The 19122-nt window shown below is 38.9% G+C and overlaps 1 protein-coding gene across 2 annotated transcripts in view; it reads left to right on the plus strand.

The window, feature by feature from the left end:
* The window catches only part of AMMECR1 (AMMECR nuclear protein 1), a 140150-nt gene extending 134330 nt beyond the window's left edge, over positions 1-5820 (plus strand). For both annotated transcript variants that reach the window (XM_037045901.1, XM_037045902.1), the window contains one exon: positions 1472-5820. In XM_037045901.1, coding sequence (XP_036901796.1) covers positions 1472-1586 — 115 coding nt within the window. In that variant the 3' untranslated portion in view covers positions 1587-5820. The remainder of the gene's footprint in view (positions 1-1471) is intronic.
* Positions 5821-19122: the final 13302 nt, after the last annotated feature.

The raw sequence follows: 19122 nt of genomic DNA on the forward strand, positions 1-19122 counted from the left end.
GATAATAGAGATACTTATTTTAAAAGGAAAATATCAAACATTTTAAGAAAAATGGGTTGTGGTTTCCATTTATTTTAGTTCCATAAAACCACATTGAGTGCCTGCCATCTAAAAATGAACTCTCCTCAGTTCTGAGTAGTTACAAATTTGAAAGTGCCTCCATCTCTGCACTCCCTGAGTCCACAGTATAATAGAAGGGCATGTACAAAAGTGATTTTTAATATGACAGAATATGATGGATGACATGAGTTCATAAAGTGGGGGAGGAGGAAGTCCAGGAGGGTTGGGGGTAACAGAACAATTTCAAGGAGGAAGTAGATTTGAACCTAGACTTCAAAAAGAGGTGGAATATTTGACAGGCAAAGTGTGGGGGAGGAAAAGGATTACCTAAAAGAAAACTTTGTGAGTCAATGCATGTAGGTGGCCTAGAACCAATACTGAGCAGGTTCTGAGGAATGTTCAATAGTGTGATTTGGCCGGTCTTTCAGTGTATGTATAAAAGTGGTCATTAGAAGAGTATATGGAAAAGAAGGTAAATTGGATCAGATCATAAGGCTTTTGAGTTCCAGACTAAGAAGTTTAGACCTGATTCTATAGGCAGTTGGTGGCCATTGGAGGGTTTTAAAAACAGATGGATTTAGGGAGGTTTAGAATTGTAAGACTAGAACTGTAAGACTAGAATTGTAAGATTGGAATTGGAAGCAGAAAATGAGATAGAAGACTTTGTCATTATCTAAGAATCTCTGCCAGCAATCCCAAGGGGGCAAAATGGGAGCCTTAATAAGAGTTGTGGCAGTCAGATTGGAAGAAAGGAGGAAACGGATAAGAAAATATTGTGAAAGAAATGGAAGGACTTAGTTATTATTCAGAAGTAGGAAAGAAGAACAAATCAAAGCTTTACTCTACATAAAAGGGACCAAGGCGATCCCTTTAACCAAGAGAGGACCCATAGGAGGAGAGTGATATTTATGCATTGATTCTGGATTTGAGGTGTAGTCTGGGATATCTGTATGTTAATATCCAGTATGTTACTGAATGTGTGTGCACAGTTCATGGACGGAGATGGTGATTAGGGATCATCTGTAAAGAGTACATAGTTGAAGCTGTGAGGATAGGGTTCATTGAACAGGGACAGAGCACAGGGTCAAAAGGACTGAAGGTAGAAATGTAGGAAAATCATACAAGGCAGGGATAGGGTGAGTAGTCATAAGGAGCAGTCTGAGAGGCAGGGAAAGGACCAGGAGTGTGTGGAGTTGCAGAACCCATGGCAGGAGAGAACTTCACAAAGCAGGTACTGAGCAGGACCATGAAGATGTCAGCAGCAGGAGGAGTGGCCTTCTCAAAGAGCAGCATCCATGGAAGACCTATAAAATAACCTATAAAATTATCTCCAAGGTCCCTCCTTGCTCTGACACTGTCATGTCACCTATTTCTTGATGTTAACTTTGTCTCTTCCCTGACTTTCTTTCAGGTACCGTAGTGAAAAGATGACCCTGAGCTATGCTGAATACCTTGCTCATCGCCAGCATCATCATTTCCAAAATGGCATTGGGCATCCCCTTCCACCGTACAACCATTATTCCTGACACTGAGCCGCACAACCAGTCACTGGGCCTCTCTGCAGACCTCTTCCCAGGAGATCCTACCCCTTCTTGGTCTAGCTATCTCTTTTACTGTACCATTTTATGATGATAGTTTCCGTTGCCATGGTGAAACTTCGACATAGTCACTTAAGATCATCATGGTAACGGGTAGGAAAATGGCATTCATTAAGAAGATCGACTTTTATTATTTTAGATCATTTTTTTTGCAGCATATATCACTTTGGGGGGTTTCTTTCCTTACCATATTATATAGAAGTTTGCTTTGCTATGTCAATCAGATTTCTATTTTTCTGTTCATCTTGCCTTCATTTCCAGTCTTCTTTCCTTCGTTCTTTCTTGCCTCTCTTCACCCCCCACTTTTTTTTTTTTTGACTGTGGATGGATGAAATTGTGCAGTTTTTAAGGATTTTGCTTAGGTTTTTCTTTAATTTTCCTTAGTAGGATAATTTTTCATAGATGAATTTGGGAGTAATTCATATGAAATTCAGGTATTTGTATGTCCCTCTTGAATTTTTTGAAAATTAATTTTGTTATGAGAGCTTAGTATGTGGATCTTCACTCCTTAAGTATATGTTTTTACCATGGTTAAAATATATGAACTTTAGTTACAGTGTAAGACATTCGAAGGTTCATGATAGAGCTCGTCACAGAGCGTGGGAAATCATTTATGCCATTGGGCTGGTTAGCAGAGGACAGACTGCCTCATCTCTTTATTAGAACCAACTTACAAACTGAAACACTGTCTTAAGAAAGTACAAGCTACCTTTCAAATATGTGTAGGAATCATTTTGAAAAGCAGCAAATATCAGGAAGAGAGCAGATACAGAATTTAGTGCCTTTGAGAAGAATATAATTAAATGGAATTAAGAGGGACTAGAAAAAAAGGCAATTTAGAGAAATATTCTTGTAAACTCTTACTGTTTCTATATTGTGAAACAACAGATTAGACAAATTTCTTTCTCTTACATATTTTTTTAAGCTGAAAAAATTATTTTGAGCAAATAACCAAAAAGAGACATGTGTCTATTGTGTATTGATTTCAATTTGTTAGCTTTAGGTTTCAGTAAGTCATGATTGGCCAGAGACAATTTTAGCTACCATGTAAAGGAATGGTAAAGATAATCTAGTGAAACAAAAGTTCATATATGCCATGATTTCAGATGTTTATAATGGGGACAATACTGGAGTTTTAGAAGTACTATAAAATAGCTTGAATCTCTTTCTGCACTACATACTTTTGATAGAAACACATTTACTACATTGATTTTATGTTATACCTATAAAAATGGAGTTGGCATTTAAATGTGATGTAGTTGTTAGTGCCGAGATCATTTGCAGGGCTAGGCTTCCCATGACGCATTCAAAGAGAACTTCCTAGTGTCCGTAGGAGGTCTGTATGTATATCCCCAGGAAAAATGACAGAGGATCTTGGAGAAAGATTACCTTCAATTTATGGTAGTAAATATATGTGTGTGTGTATGTGTGTGTACACATTTTTTTTCAAGCAGGAAACCAATATATCAAGTGATGAATATAAGTATTGTGCAGAATATATAATTTAAAAGTATGAGATGTCACTGACTATCAAATGGCATCTTATACATATCGTTGCTGTGACAAGTGACAGACTGCTAGTTCAGAATTCCAAAACCCTTTTGTAGTTTGTGAGGTAATTGGCTAAATTCCTTTTGCTTGCCATTGTGGCAAAGCAAATTACTTTAGCTTTTGGTGAGAGTTCTTAGAAGTTTGTTGGTATTCCTTCATCCACAGCATCTGTTATCAAAACAACCATCTTCAGTTGTGATGCCTTAACTAAGAAGCCAGTTGTTAGCCTGAAATGCAATCTCGGTAGCCAGTTCCATTGAACGTAGAGATCAGTCAGACAATGCTAGCTGTTGGATTTTAGAAGGGAATTTTGAGTCCTTTCATTTCTACATGGGAGCATTTTGGAGCAGATTAGTCTTTCAGTATAAAAACAAGTGGCTACCTGATGGAAACTTTTTCTTGCCCTTTTAGGGAAACTGAGCACAAGCTGAATGATATTGTCTGCTGCAAAAAAAAAGTAAAACAAACTGAGGAGAGACAAAATAGACCAATATTGATCCATCTTATCCATCATCTCATCAGTTCAACAGGCTCCTCATCCTGGTTGAGCTCATGGTTAGAAGTTTTTTCTAAAGAAAAGATCTATTACATACATATATGTGTATACATATACTTACACATACATACATACATACATATGTGTGTTTATGTATTTAACGGTGCTAATCAATCTTGAGCAGGTCACGTGACTGGTCATGCAGACTCTAAAATCATATCAGATTTTTAAAATTTCTTGATATATGCAGATGTTATACAGATTTTTCTTACCAGTGTAATAATGTTATACTGAAGAAATAACCATCCTGCAGGCTTCAGAGGATGAGGTCAGCAATATTTCCCACCATGGCTTGGGGGAAAAGGATAGTTTTGTCTCCTTTTGTATTCAAATTAATGCACAGTGCATTTTTGTCTCTAAGTAGCTGTTGACTAAAAGATTTTTGTAGTGTAAAGGGTGTTCTACAAACTAACAGCGTGCTTCAAACAAATGCTAGACATTCACCTTTGTTGTATATTATAAAATGTTAAATAAGTGTTTTTGAATTACCTTTGAACATGTTGAAATATGTAGCATGTGTTTTTAACTCCGACAAAGATTCTAATTGCACAGGTTGTGTTCTAGCCAGTTGTGGTTTATTTGTTCAGAAACACAAATGTGAATTGCACTCATCACCAGTATATTGTATAAGTTCAGTGATCTTTAAACAGCTCAGAAGTAATACTTGAACTTCATTTGAGTAGCACAAAGTTTACATAGCCCCCCTTTTAAATGTTAATTAGTTCCATTTATGTTTTCCATTTTCAAATGCAACTGGGTATTTTTCCTCTTGGAAAATAGTATGCATTTTACTTTGATATGTAGCAAAAGGCTTCCATTTCTGGAAGGGTTTTCTTGTTCTTAAACAAGGTCAGCCAGGTACCAGATTCTATAAGAACAATCCCCCCCCCCATTAAGTGGCCTTCTGACTGCACGAGAATGTGCTACTACTCTTTCCATTCCCCTTTACCATGAAAGGTCCATGTAATTGATGGAGAAGTGCAAGGTTTGCTCTTTTCCCCCACCCCACTTAAAGCAGTTATAAGATTTTCAGACCCGTGCATACAGTCCCAATGCCCAGCACACCAGGAATTTGTATACTGGCCTCTTTTTATGTCTTCAAATGTGCAGGAAATTTGAAACTGTCACCTGGAATAGGTTCCATCTCTTGTGTGTGTTAGATCAAACCAAAGAAGCCCCCAGCCATGCCCAAATGCTGCTCCAAGAGCCTGCCTTCCAGTCCTTACAAAAACCTTGCAGGATTAAATGTGTTAACTTTTTTATTTTTGTACAGTTTCTAAGTGATTTTTGCTAGTGGTGTTAAATTGAATTAAGTTTATTTGGGGGTGGGAACACCTCCTTCATTTAAATAAACTGGTGACTTTCCTTTTATTTTTTATAAGCAGAAACCCATTGTGTGCCTCTCGATTTAAGGGTTTCTGATTACATTATTCTTAAGACCAGCATTTATCCTTTATATACAAAGATATGTTTTCTTGTTTTTTATTACTGTTTCAGAAGAAAATAAACCTTTTATTTTGCTCTAGATCCAGTAACTGCGCTGGTACATAGAAGCACTGAGAAAAAACTTTTGTAACCACCTCTGACTGTTTTTGTATATCAAAGTTGATTACTTTTGAAATATTCGGATCTAGTTTCTAAGTTATTTTAGTGTTTTATATGTTCCCCGAAATCACTTTGAATTGGTCACCAGCATAATGAATATTTGGTGATGTCATGGTCAGACTTGTAATGAGCAAAAGCTACCTGGAGTAGCTTTTTCCTTCTTTCTTAGGAACCTGGTTTTGATTACAGTATGACATCACAGATTACCTGAACCCCCTTCGAGTATAACTAGATACTTCTTCCACATTAATTGCTTAATAGTTTGATGAAACTATTGGAAATGGGCATTTTATATGACATGTATGGCTTTAAAATATTAAAAATGAGCAAAGGAAAAATGAGAAGGTTTATGTGGGTCTGGTAGGTATGGCTGTGGAAAGATATTGCAGTAGTTTTGACACTATTGTTATTACCTTTAATATCATTTACCCAATAAAATGTTAAAACTGAGTTACCATTTGTTGTTTCTTTCTTTAACCTGCCTCATCATAGGCTGTTGGTCTTGTGGGTACCTCTTACTAAAACATTCACAGATGAAGACTTTGAAATAATATACTTTGGAACTGGCATTGATTTCTTTCCAAACTAGCACTTTGAACATCTCACCTACCTGCAGCTGCTGTCTACCATATGATTTGCTTGCATCATCATCTTGCCTAGCCCTGAACCCTAGACTGTTGAGGTAGTCTAGCCTTTATTGCACAGTCTACCCTGGTCATGGATCTGAGAGAAGCATTTGACTTGAATTTCTGGGGCAGCTTAGCTATGCTTAAGCCCATTCCAAATGTCTTCCAGATCCTCATGTTTTTGGGTCTTTCCCCTTTGTAAACTGGTTCACAGCCATAGCCATGCCATCCAGTGAAACTATCCTATGATGTCGAAAGCTTTTCTTTTGCCATCAAGTCTTTGACATTTTCTCAGTACAGGATAGAATCTGAGAAAGCTGGTACAAATTCATACACATACTTGACATATCATACACTTGTACTTATCACCTGTTGCTTTTCCAGTTTCAGAGTGGGATGAGATGAAGTCTTCCCAACTTGAGCTTGGGGAAAATGTCTGAGTATATATGGCAGGACAACTGGTGCTCCTGACTTTCAAGGGCCAGAGAAGATATGTGGTTTGAATAGTGGTCCACTAAGGCAGCCATCTGCTCAATGTTTACCCAGATTTATCATTCAATATAAGTGGCACGTAGTATTTTTAAAGTGATTTAGATGATATTAATAGGTTCAGATAGAGTGAAGTTATTTAATGAGCCCAGGGCTTTCATTTTTACAGCATCAGTGGTGAACTCAGTGGTCCGGACAGATTTCGGCTTCAGTGATCACACTGTACCTACCTAAATTCTCCCCAGAGTTTCAGCATTTCCTCTTTAGATTTCATGCCCCACTGGGCACCTTTCAAATAGCTCACTGCTCCAGAGGGCAAGCATGGCTATGTGGGATGAGATGGTTGCTCTGTGTTGATGGAAAATACCATCGTGTCAGTGTGAGCTGGGGAAAGTCTGCTGCAAGGAAATCACACCTGGGTGCAGAGCTGCCAGTCAGGAGAGTCAGTGAATGGGTTCTCCCACTTTGTGCAGCTCTGACTGCACAGGCAGAGACAAATGAGGATTTGGGCTAAGTGTTGATGGCTTCCCATCTCTTTGCTCAAGCTTTTCACTTGCAAGTGGAGTGGTTTAGCAGGAGGACACAACTGAAGCAGGCCTTGGGCATACTGCTTTAGCCACTACATTAAAAAGCCTTTTGTGATCCTATAGCCCATGATACATTCTCCTATTCCAAACCCCAGGCTTATTCAAAGAAAGCTTTCAAGAATCAGAGGAAACTGCCTTAACTGGTAAGCACTATTCTGAAGCTACCCTATTTCTTCATCCCAAGAACTTGATTACACCTGTGTTTAAAATGACTCAATATATTTTGTTCGGGGTATATATTGACTATATTTCAAATTGTTTAAACGGACTGATCCAGAGGGCATGTACTTCATATAGACAAACACTGACCTGCACCTGCTGATTGCCGTCATGACAGATAATCACATTAGTTCGAAAGAGGTTAGATGTAGGATGCTCTAAGTCTAGAGCATGTGCTGGGCGGCTGGGTAGTGGCTGCATTACATGCCTCTGCACTCACTGCCAGCCCTGGTGTCCTTGAGCCGACGCTCTCAACAGGCAAATCACAGGGACTATAAACTTGTTCAGCCTTTAGTTGCCCTCCATGGTGAAAGATCCTCTGCTATTTAATCAGAGTCTTAACCTGGCCCCTCAATATGTTAAAAATAAGAGATTGAAAGCAGTATCTCATTGTTATAAAGTGCAAATGTACAACAGTTACTTAGAAAGTTCTTGAGAATGATGAGGCTATGTTGATGACTATAAAAAGTTGTAATTGGGGTGACAGGTGACAACTGCAATTATAGCTACATTAATTTCTCTCTTCTCTTTTGGCTGCACAACAGCAAGAAGGTCCTGGTTTGCACAGATAAGAGGTGATATCTTATTTGTATAGTTTTATGAGAGCAGATACATATGCATAGGCCCAAATTGTGAAATTTCAGTGCACTCACAATCTCCTGAGTGAAACCTGAGAAGGCCTACAAGAAGTTTAGGCAAGAGAAGCATCACTCCTGAGGTTTGAACAGAAACATGTCAACCTGATGGCTCCTGCTAAGTAACCCATGGGTGGTCTTCAATTGAATTGCTGTTCTGAAAGTAACACATGCAGTGTTTCTGTTAGGTTTTTCTTTTGGGGGGGTTATTACAGTTTTTCAATATTAGACATTTAAGCCACATGCATTTTTTGAATCAAGTTTTTATGGAAACTTGGGTCAGTTCCAACAGAATACCAGGTCTCAAGGACAATCTGAAAACCATTGCTAGAGCCCCAACATGCCCAGTTATTTTGAGAGCCTTTGGCAAGCAGTCATTTTATTACCCTTTCCATTTTGGCCTTTTCCTCCAAAATGGCAGGCAATGTGGTCCACCAAAATTTACTGAGTGCCTGAGTAAATTTTGTCCCCAGATGCATAGGACCATGCTTGGTTTCAGAATGAATATAATATCATTTTGCAATAAAGATAAACAGTCTACTCTGAGCTAAACATTCTGAGGGACACACATGTTTTGTCTAGTTGGGAAAAGTCATTTAGAGCCCAGGCAATATCGGCCTGGCTTTACAGGGTTTCTCCAAATGGCTTCCACTTCAGAGTGGCATTAGAGCAGAGCTTATGGCTGCCCCTTTTGGGAAATCATAATTGTTTGGTCCTCCAAAATGTCAGCAAAAGCCACCCTGTACTGGGCATGGTCACGAATTGGTGATTAGAGGAAGAGATTGTTTCTGTTCCCACAGTGTGGCTGGCTGTCTTGCTTCTTAACTAGTGGGAATGTGTAAGGTGGCTGGGAGAAATTATGTGACTGTATAAGCAACAGATTTATGGACATGCAGAATGGTTTTTGGTGGCTGAAAGTTGTGTTTCTTACTGAGGAGCTGCCCTGTAAAATGCATCACGCCTTTCCCATGAGCAGGAGAGAGAGAACAGCACAGGTAGATACCAGACCATTTGCTCTAAGAAGCTGCCTTGAGGCCTGAGGAGAGCATGCCTACTTGATGAAAAATGACACTTTAGGGTAGGGGTGTCAAACTCATTTTCACCGGGGGCCGCATCAGCCTTGCAGTTGCCTTCAAAGGGCCTAATGTAATTTTAGGACTGTATAAATGTAACTACTCCTTAACTAGGGGCAAGGAAGGAGCTCCATGCTGCTGCCGGGTAGAAACAAAGTGGATGGAGGGCCTTGTGTTTGCCACTTGTGCTTTAGGGGGAAAGATCCATTCATAGGGTAAGAGGAGACAGGGTGGGAGGGGTGGACTACCCAGAGAAGGAAATCAGAGTAATTCTGAATCACCTGCTACCTAAGAAAGGATAGGAAGGCAGTATTAAATATGGTATTGTAAGACAGGAAACAACCAGCACACAATAGAATGTTTAAATCACATTTTAACTGACAGGAAGCCACATAGAGTTGTAGCTATTACCTGAACAGCGGGCAGATTTGACACTAGGAGTTGCTATAGTCCCTTTTCATCAAATTAGTATTTCCATGTAAATGGTATTCTCAATCCATCTAAGGTCATTGTGCATGTCAACATATGTGGATTTGTGCCTATCAGAGTAGGAGACAGAGTTGGCCAGAGAGCTGGATGGGGTAATCACATTCCCGACTCCCACATAATCCTGGCAGAGTAGAAAGCGTATAGTGGAAGGGAAAGACTGGGAAACCTCCATCTATTTTGAAGTGTGAGTAATGCAAACATTTCCCTAAACTTTCTCTACTTGAAATACTCAAATGAATTCCAGGAACTCTGCATGGAGACATTGCCACCCTGCTGGCATAAGCCTCAGCAATGGCCCCTTTCCCAGAATTGTGGTCAGGGACAGTGAATGGCAATAATGACCTCTGCATATGAAATCATGCCCCTTGGTGACTTCATTCTTGTTTATCTTGCCTAGCATATATGCTTCATTATAAATGATGGAATTTAAAAGGGGAATAAGGTGTTAATCTGGTTATTCAAACAGGATGGGATTGTTCCTGTGGGGTTACCCCACTTGAGTTTGTACCATTCCAGAAGAATCTGTGGTCTTGAAAAAGGTCAAAGAGAAATTGCTAAGATTCAGGACTAGGCTGAGAAAAGGCAGGCAACACCCTTTTGGCTACAGGTTACACAGTGATTCCTGTAAACAGGATGCACAGGACACTTGAAAGTTAAAAAGAAACTCCTTCCTTTCCACCTCCTTTTTTTTGACACTTTCCTTTACTGAGGTGAAAGTCATATGACATACAATTAACCACTTTAAAGTATACAATTCACTGGTATTGGGTGTATTCACAATGTTGTACAACCAGTGGCTCTCTCTGGTTTTAAAACTTTTTCATCACTCCATGAAAACATCCCATCTCCACCATTAAAAAGCTGCTCCCCATTCCTCCCTTGTCCATCCCATAAGTAACCTCTAATCTTCCGGTCTCCCTGAATTTGCTTAATCTGGATATATCATATAATTGGAGTCATACAATGTGTGATCTCCTGTCACAGGCTTCTTTTACTTAGCATAATGTTTTTCAGGGTTCATCCAAGTTGTAGCATATTTTAGTCCTTTGTTTCTTTTTATGGCTGAATATTTCATCTTATGTATATACCACAATTTGTTTATCCGTTCAGCCACTGGTGGACACTGGGCTGTTTCAACCGCTTGATTTTTAAATGATGCTACTATATACGTGTCTAAGTGTCTGTATGGATATGTTTTCATTCCTCTTAGGCATGGAATTGCTGGATCAAATGGAAATTCTATGCATGTTTTTTCTAAGGAACCATCAAACTGTTTCCACAAGGACTGCATGCAACATTTTACATTCCACCAATAATGTATGAAGTTCCCAATTTCTCCATATCCTCACCAATACTCATTATTATCTGTCTTTTTGGTTATAGTCACCCTACTGGGTGTGAAGTAGAATCTCACTGGGGTTTTGAATTGCATTTCTTTAATGACCGGTGATGTTGAATGTCTTATGTGTTTATTGGTCTTTTGAAGAAATGTCTATTCAAGTCCTCTGATCATTTTTTACTGGGTTGTCTGTCTTTTTGTTTTGTTGTAAGAAATTTTTATATATGCAAGACATTAAACCCTTATCGGGTAAATGACTTGAAAATATTTTCTCCCATTCTGTAGTTAGTCTTTTTCACATGCTTGATAATGTCCTGTGATGAACAAAAATTTTTAATTTTTGTAAAGTCTAATTTATCTATTTTTTCTTTTGTTGCTTTTGTTCTAGGTATCAAATCTGAGAATCCATTGCCAAGTCCTAGATCATGCAGATTTACCCTATGTTTTTTTCTAGTAGGTTTAGCCCTTATAATATTTAGGTGGTTGATCTATTTTGAATTGATGTTTTAAAGATTTTATTTATTTTAGATAGAGCAGATGGGAGGGAGAAAGAGAAGGAAAGAAACATCAGTGTGTGGTTGCCTCTCACATGCTCCCCACTGGGGACCCGGCTTGCAATCCAGGTATGTGCCCTGACCAGGAATTAAACCAGTGACCCTTTGGGTCTCAGGCCTGCTCTCAATCCACTGAACCACATCAGCCAGGGCTTGAGATAATTTTTGTATGTGGTGAAGTCCAACTTAATTTTTTAAAGATGTGATTAATCATTTGTCTTAATATCATTTGTTGAAAAGACTGTTCTTTCTCCCACTGAATTGTCTTGTTACTCTGGTTGAAAATCAATTGACCATAGAGGTTTGGGTTTATTTCTGGACTCAATTCTATTTCATTGGTCTATATGTCTATCCTTATGCCGGTACAACAGCTTGTAATAAGTTTCGAAATTGGGAAATATGAATTCTTTTCTTTTTTCACTACTGTCTGGGCTACTTAAAGATATTTGAAATTCCTTATAAATTTGAGGATTGGCTTTTCCATTTCAGCAAAAAAATGTTTTTGGCATTTTTATAGAGATTGTATTGAATCTGTAGATCATGTTAGGGACTATAGTCACAAACTGCTTAACAATGGGGACATGTTCTGACAAACCTGTCATTAGGCCATTTCATCATGGTACAAACATCATAGAGTGCACTTACAAAACTCTACATTGTGTAGCCTACTATACACCAAGGGTATATGGTACACCACTTGTGTATATGCAATCCATCATTGACCAAAATGTCAAATATGCAGCACATACCTGCATTAGCATATTAACAATATTATATCCTCCAATCTATGGGTATGAGATGCCTTACAATTTACCTAAGTCTAATTTCTTTCAGGAATATTTTGTAATTTTCAATGTATAAGCCTTTTACCTCCCATGCTAAATTTATTCCTAGGTTATTTTATTCTTTTGGATGCTGTTCTAAATAGGAGTGTTTTCTTAGCTTCCTCTTCAGATTGCTCATTATTGGCATAGAGAAACACAACTGATTTTTATTTGTTGATTTTATACCCTAAAACTAACTTTCTTTCTCCTTCCTCCCATCCTCCCCTCCCTCCCTTCTTCCTTCCTTCCTTTTTTTCTTTTTCTTCTTTTCTTTATTATTTATTAGCTCTAGTAGTTTTTGTGCGTGCATGTAAAGGAGATACACACACACAGGTGTGGGAAAAAGTAGGTTTACAGTTGTTTATATATATAAATACAATAACAATATAAGAAGAAACTGTTTTGCATACTCACAATAGTAAACCTACTTTTGTCACTCCCCCAATGATCTATGAATATAATTTTACTTTTTGGATACCTTTGATTTCTTTCTCTTGCCTAATTGCTCTAGCTAGGACTTCCAGTGATGAATAGCAGAGGAACGCAGGCATCCTTGTCTTGTTTCTGATCTAGGGAGAAAACTTACAGTCTTTCACCAATGATTATGTTAGCTGTGGATTTTACATATATGCCTTTTATCACAGCAAGGAACTTGTCTTCTATTCCCAGCTTGCTAAAGATTTCATCATGAAAGGGTGTTCACTTGTCCAATTATTTTTCTGTGTCTATTGAAAAGATCATTTTCCCTGTGTGTTCTATTAATTGATTAATAATTAATTTCCCTCTGTGTGCATTAGTTGATTATCTTCTGTTGAACCAACCACCCTTATATTTCTGGGACAAATCCCACTTGGCCATGATGTATAATCCTTTTAATGTGCTGCTGTATTCAGTTTGCTGATGCTTTATGGAGGACCTTTGTGTCTATAGACATAAAGGATACTGGTCAGTGGTTTTTTCTTTTATCTTTGGCTTTGGTATCATGTAACGATGCCTTTCTGAATAGACCTGGTGTTAAATCTTTACATGTTTGCTAGAATTCACCAATGAAGCCTGTTGGGAGAATTTTGACTACTGATTCAATCTCTTGTTATAGGTCTGTTCAGATTTTCTATTGCCTGGAGTCAGTTTTGGTAATTTGTGTGTTTTTAGGAACTTGTCCATTTCATCAATACTATCTAATTTGTTGCCATACAACTACTTATAACATTCTCTTATTATTCTTTTAATTTTTGTAAGGATGGTGGTAACATCCCTGCTCTCATTTCCAATTTTAGTCATTTGTATCTTTTTTTTCTTAATGAGTCTAAAGATCCTTACATTTTGTTAATCTTAAAGAACTATTTGTTTCAATGATTCTATTTTTTTTTTCTATTTCATTTATCTCTGCTCTAATCATGATTGTTTCCTTCTTTCTGTTGGCTTTAGGTTTGTCTGTGCTTCTTTTTTTAGTTCCTGAAGGTGTAGAGTTAAGGTGTTGATTTCAGAGCTTCTCCTTTAATGTAAGTGTTCACAGCTATAAATTTAACTCTGAACAGTGATTTCATTGTATCTCATAAGTGTTGGTATATTGTATTTTCATTATTATTAATCCCAAAGTATTTTATAGTTTTCTAGTGCTTTCTTATTATTTCCAATTATTTTTTTAAGATTATGTTTTTAAATTTCCTCATACTGAAATTTGTTTTTAGTTTTCTATCTGTTATTTATTTCTAGCTTCATTCCATGTGTTCAGAGAAAATACTTTGAATGGTTCAAATCTTTAAAAATTATTTACAATTGTTTTATGGTCTAACATATGATGTATCCTGAGAATACACTTGAGAAGAATGTGTGCTCTGCTCTTGTTGGGTAGAGTATCCTGCATATGTCTTTTAGGTCTGGTTAGTTTATAGTTTTGTTTAAGCCTTCTATTTCTTATTGATCATATTGTGTAAGTGTTCTGTCCATTATTTAAAGTGAGATATACAAGTCTCCACCTACTATAGTAGAACTATTTCTGTCTTCAATTCTGTCAATATTTCATTCAGATCTTTTAGGCTGTGTTGTTTGGTGTTCATATGTTTCCAACTGTTATATCTTCTTGATAAATTGATCCTTTTATTAATAAAAATACCTTGGTCTCCTATAACAATTTTTTTCACTTAAAACCTATTTGTCTGGTATTATTTAGCCATCCCAGCTGTCTTTTGGTTACTGTTTGTATAGAATACGTCTTTCTATCCTTTCACTTGCAACCTATTTGTGTCTAAATTGAGTCTCTTATAAACAGCATATAGTTAAATCATACCTTTTTTAATACCAATTTTGCTAATATCTGTCTTTTAATTTATTAGTCTAACCCATTTACATTTAAAGTGGTTACTTATAATAAAAGTTTTTATCTGCCATTGTGCTATTTGTTTTCTATAATGTACATCATTTTTTTCTTCAAGTCCTTTAATAGTGCATTCCTTTGTGTTTGTTGGATTTTTTTGGCTAATATACCATTTTGATTCCCTCTTCGTTTCCTTTTTCTATATATTTTTTTTATTTTCTTAGTGGTTACCATGGGGTCTGTAATTAACATCCTAAATTTCTAACAGCTTACTTTGACCACCATTTGCTTTTCTTCTTTCTCTTCATTTTAAAAACACTGTAATTTTAGAGCACTTTTACATTTACAGCAAAGTTGAGCAAAAAGTAGTTTACATATACTCCCTGCCACCCTGCCTCTCCCCACACAGCCTCCTCCCACTACTATTAACACCCCATGCCAGGGTTGTACATTTCTAGCAATCAATCAACCTGCATTGATACATCATTATCATCCCAAATCCATGGTTTACATTAGTTTATCCTTGATATTGTACACTTTAAGGGTTTTGACAAATGTATAATGAAATGTATTCATCATTATAATATCATAGAGTAGTTTCACTGCCCTAAAAATTATCTGTGCTTCACCTAATCATCCTTCCCTCCACACCAGCCTTGGCAACCAGTGATCTTGATCACCTATTTTAAATAATTCTAATAGATAACATTTAGTTAGTGCATATGTGAGCTAAGGACCATGTTATACACTTTTGAACAGTATTTAATGAATTTCTCATTTTATAGAACAAGAATTGAATTCAAAGAGGTCATCAGTTATTGAAGGCCACCTAGCTGCAAAGTGGTAGAGGCAGGATTCAAACCAAGTTTGTCAGGCTCCAGAGACTGAGTTTTTTAAAAATAATTCACTCTACTAGTAGTCTTGATAGGAGGAGGACAATGGCGACAATGATGGTAAAGGTGGTGGTGATAATGGCAGTAGTGGTGCTATCTAACATTTATGTAAACTTCTTACAATGTGCCAAGCACTGTGCCAAGGACCTTATGTAATTAATCCTCACAACAGTTCTATGAATTTGGTACTATTATTATTAGCATTTTTTAGATGAGCAAACTGATGCTCAGAGAGGTTAAATGACAATATTTCTCAAATGCACAGAATCTACTCAGTGGAGGCTAGTGACTGTCACTTAACACTTCATTTTGACCATCCACTATCTCTCCGTTGAGCTGTGATACAAAGACATAGGATAGGGTCTTTCCCTGTAAACTGGTTGGTTCAAGTGTTGAGGTTTAAAATCCAGAGACTTAAACTTGTTATTTGACTATTTCTTCCATAAGGGCACATGAGGTCTGATAGCTCTGCTCTCAAGGGCAGCAGACTCTGCCCTTGGTTGTCCAGCCTTAGTTACTGTCTTTCTTGTCACAAGAGGACTGCCCCAGGCTTCTGAATACACAACTAAGGTTCAGAAATAGCCCCATAATCGGCCTCATCAGCTTTGAAGGAGGCCCCTGCATGAGGGGCCTAAGTAGGCCAACACTTTAACCCAGTTATATGAGGGCAGCTGTAATCTGGGCTGATCATGTCTTGCTAAACTCTTGGCGGGGTGGGGAGAGGGTGGAGAAGATGAGCAAGATGGAATGACTGAAGCCAAGTTGGGTCTTCTGGGGGAGCAGTGTCCAAAAACTGTTTCCTGTTCCCAAGTGTACAGGGATTTCACTGGAATTACTCTTTCCCCTTCTGGATAGAGCTTGACATAAAGGCTGCAAGGGCCAAGCTTAATTAGAGTGGCTGCCAGGACTGAGGGAAGCTTGGTAATTTCCAAGTGCGGTGAATGTCCAAGGCTTAGGTTACTTTTGGTTAAGGTGCTACTTTTCTTTGAAAGGCCCACTAACTAACCCTTCTACCACTTTACTGGAAGAGATGAAGAAATTATTGTCTTCCTCTGTGTGGGCCAGACAGCTGCTCACATCAACCCAGGGAGTTCGCAGTAAGCTGGGCTCATCCCCCCACCCCACCCCTTGTAGCTCACCTCTGGCAATGACTGGCTCTGGGAGCTCCCTGGGGAAGAAGGCTGAGCTGTCTGGCCAGGCTGTGGTTGGGAAATAAAGAAACCAGAGTTTTTCCAAAGGGGTTTTCTCTAGCCAGGTGGGTGGCTCTCATGGGGAAAAGGAAACAAAGTTAATAATCATGGAATTACAGTGACTCTAAGACACCTCAGACTGTCAAATACCCTCTTCTTTAAGAAGTTGCTGATGAAAGTATGTCATGCCATTGCTTATGCATCCCAAATTTAGAGATGTTAAAATGTGGGAAAAAGTCTTAGGCTCAATAAAATATAGAAATATTTCTTAAAAGTGAGGTACAATCTCCCCTCCATACCCACATGGAAACAGTGGTGAAAATCACAACTAACCTCTGAGCTCTGAGAACAAGCACAGTAACCACACTGTCTGGATATAGAACCCCCTTACACTGGACACAACTTTGTTTAGAAAACCTTTTCACACCCTTTTATCTCACTAGATGCCTCACAGCTTCTCTGGAATTCAGAGACGTATGACTTGAGCAAGGGCATCCAGGACTTTAGAGGGGACAGAGAACTGGAACTGCAGGCCCCTTCTGATGACTCCTACATCATACTGTTTCAACTACTATACTATGATCTCTATGTACAAAAGGTAGAGACAGAACTAGTGAGAATGTAAATAAGTGGCTTTTTAACCCTTTTCCCAATTAAATCATTTACACACCCTCAATGTACAACAGAATAAAATTGGTTTTGTTGTGGGTGAAGCAAGGGGAATGGCCAGAAGCCCAACCACTCTGCCTTCATCCATCCCACATCCCAAGTGGCCTCTAAGGCACCTCCCAGCCTCCTTGAAGCTCTAAGGAACAATTTCCTAACCTGTGGAGTAAGGGGGCTTCAACTTTGTTGGTAACATTCTTTTTCTTGGGCTGAACTTAGATATTTTTTAAAATTTATGTAATTATTTTTCAAGTACAGTTTTCTGTCTATTACTCCCATCCCATCCCTTAGATATTATTTTTATCCCTTTTGTTACATCTTAAACTTTCATTTAAAAAACACTGGTATAGATGGTCAATTCAAACACATGACTCACAACCTGGAAACTTAGAGTAAAACCAAAAAAAAAGTTTGCTTTGAATTATTAGCTGGGTGAAGCCTGACCATTGAAAACTGTCTTTGAAACTCCTCGGGTAATTCTGATATGCAAGAAAATTTATAAGGCCCTGTATGAGTGTTATCTTAGCAGGGTATGTCCTGGAGTACACAGGAAGGCCCCTCCATTCTCAGAGAGAAGAATACTGGAGAGCCCAGGGTCTTTCTAAAAAAATAATATCAAAGTGATTGAGAGGCCTAGGAACAAGGGAAGAGGAAGGCATAGCTGAAGGGACAGCAAAAGCAGGCAGCATCTCTGCGGGCCCCTTGGATAGACAGAGGGGAGGCAGAAGATGAGGGACAATTGGTCTTTGGAGCAGAGAGGTATGGCTGGGGATGGGTCCCTGGAAGGGAGAACAGCCATGGGGCTATGCTATTGGTTCCTGTCACCCATTACAGATACCTCAAGAAAGCATCACCCTCCTTGCTAAGACCTGCCTCATTGTGGGCTTTGATGTAGGAAAAGCTGCACAATAGTTAAGAAATCAGCTGTGAAGGGCAAAGCCCTTTGGGTCATCCACTAGCAACAGGAGCAGCCTTCCCTACTGCCTCCCTGGGAGATACTTAAACCCCTTTAACAAACAAACAGTTCAGATATTCTGGATATGAAATCTAGATGCTGGGAAAATGCTGCCTGGGAGAGAGGACGGACCAGGCAGTGACAGAGTCCTTGACTGTAGATTAGGCCAACCTTGCTTGTTGCCAAGGTTAGCATACCACATATCCTTTGAAAAAGCCATTGCCATTTGTTAAAGTGACACCTGTGCATCTCTGTTCCTCCACTGGTTTTGGTGGACCGGAATAAGGGGAAAACTCACTAGGCGCTCAGATGGTAACCATCCCGAGCTGCTTCGTACCCCTCCAAGGTGTAGGTGATGCATTCCATGGGCTGGTTGGGCTTTCACTATGCAAACACCGAGTCTGTGTGCCCTGGAAACAGAGGGGTGACTCTGATGGGGATGAACCTGGTGAGGATGAGCCAGGGATATGGCAAAGCAGATCGATGATGCCTTCCTCACCTTTTACCCAGAGGTCTGGGTTAGAGTCAGGTGAACAAATATTGTCTCAGTTCTCTTCCATCCCAACACCAGCACCTCATCCAAGATCCCAACCACAGAGAGCCCTGCAGAGAAGCAGGATGGGCCCCTGAGCAAGGAGGCCCACAATCTGGAGCTTGAAGTGTCTTGACAAACAAAAGCACATATCCCATGCAGCCGAGCTCACAGGATGGGTGATAGCTCCTGCTTCGGGGCCAAGGATTCTCCCTCAGGTGACGATGGTGCCTGCAGGACTCCAAGAAAGATCACTGTTCATTTATCACCTTCTATGGAGCAGGTCCCAGGTGCCAGGGGCTGGAGGGAAAATCAGACCCTACCCTGCCCTCAAGGAGCTCAACAGCCATGAGTGAGCTTTAAG

The sequence above is a fragment of the Sturnira hondurensis genome, unplaced genomic scaffold (genome assembly GCF_014824575.4).
Source record: "Sturnira hondurensis isolate 20B ecotype Veracruz unplaced genomic scaffold, ASM1482457v3 Scaffold0004501, whole genome shotgun sequence".
Lineage (NCBI taxonomy): Eukaryota > Metazoa > Chordata > Mammalia > Chiroptera > Phyllostomidae > Sturnira > Sturnira hondurensis.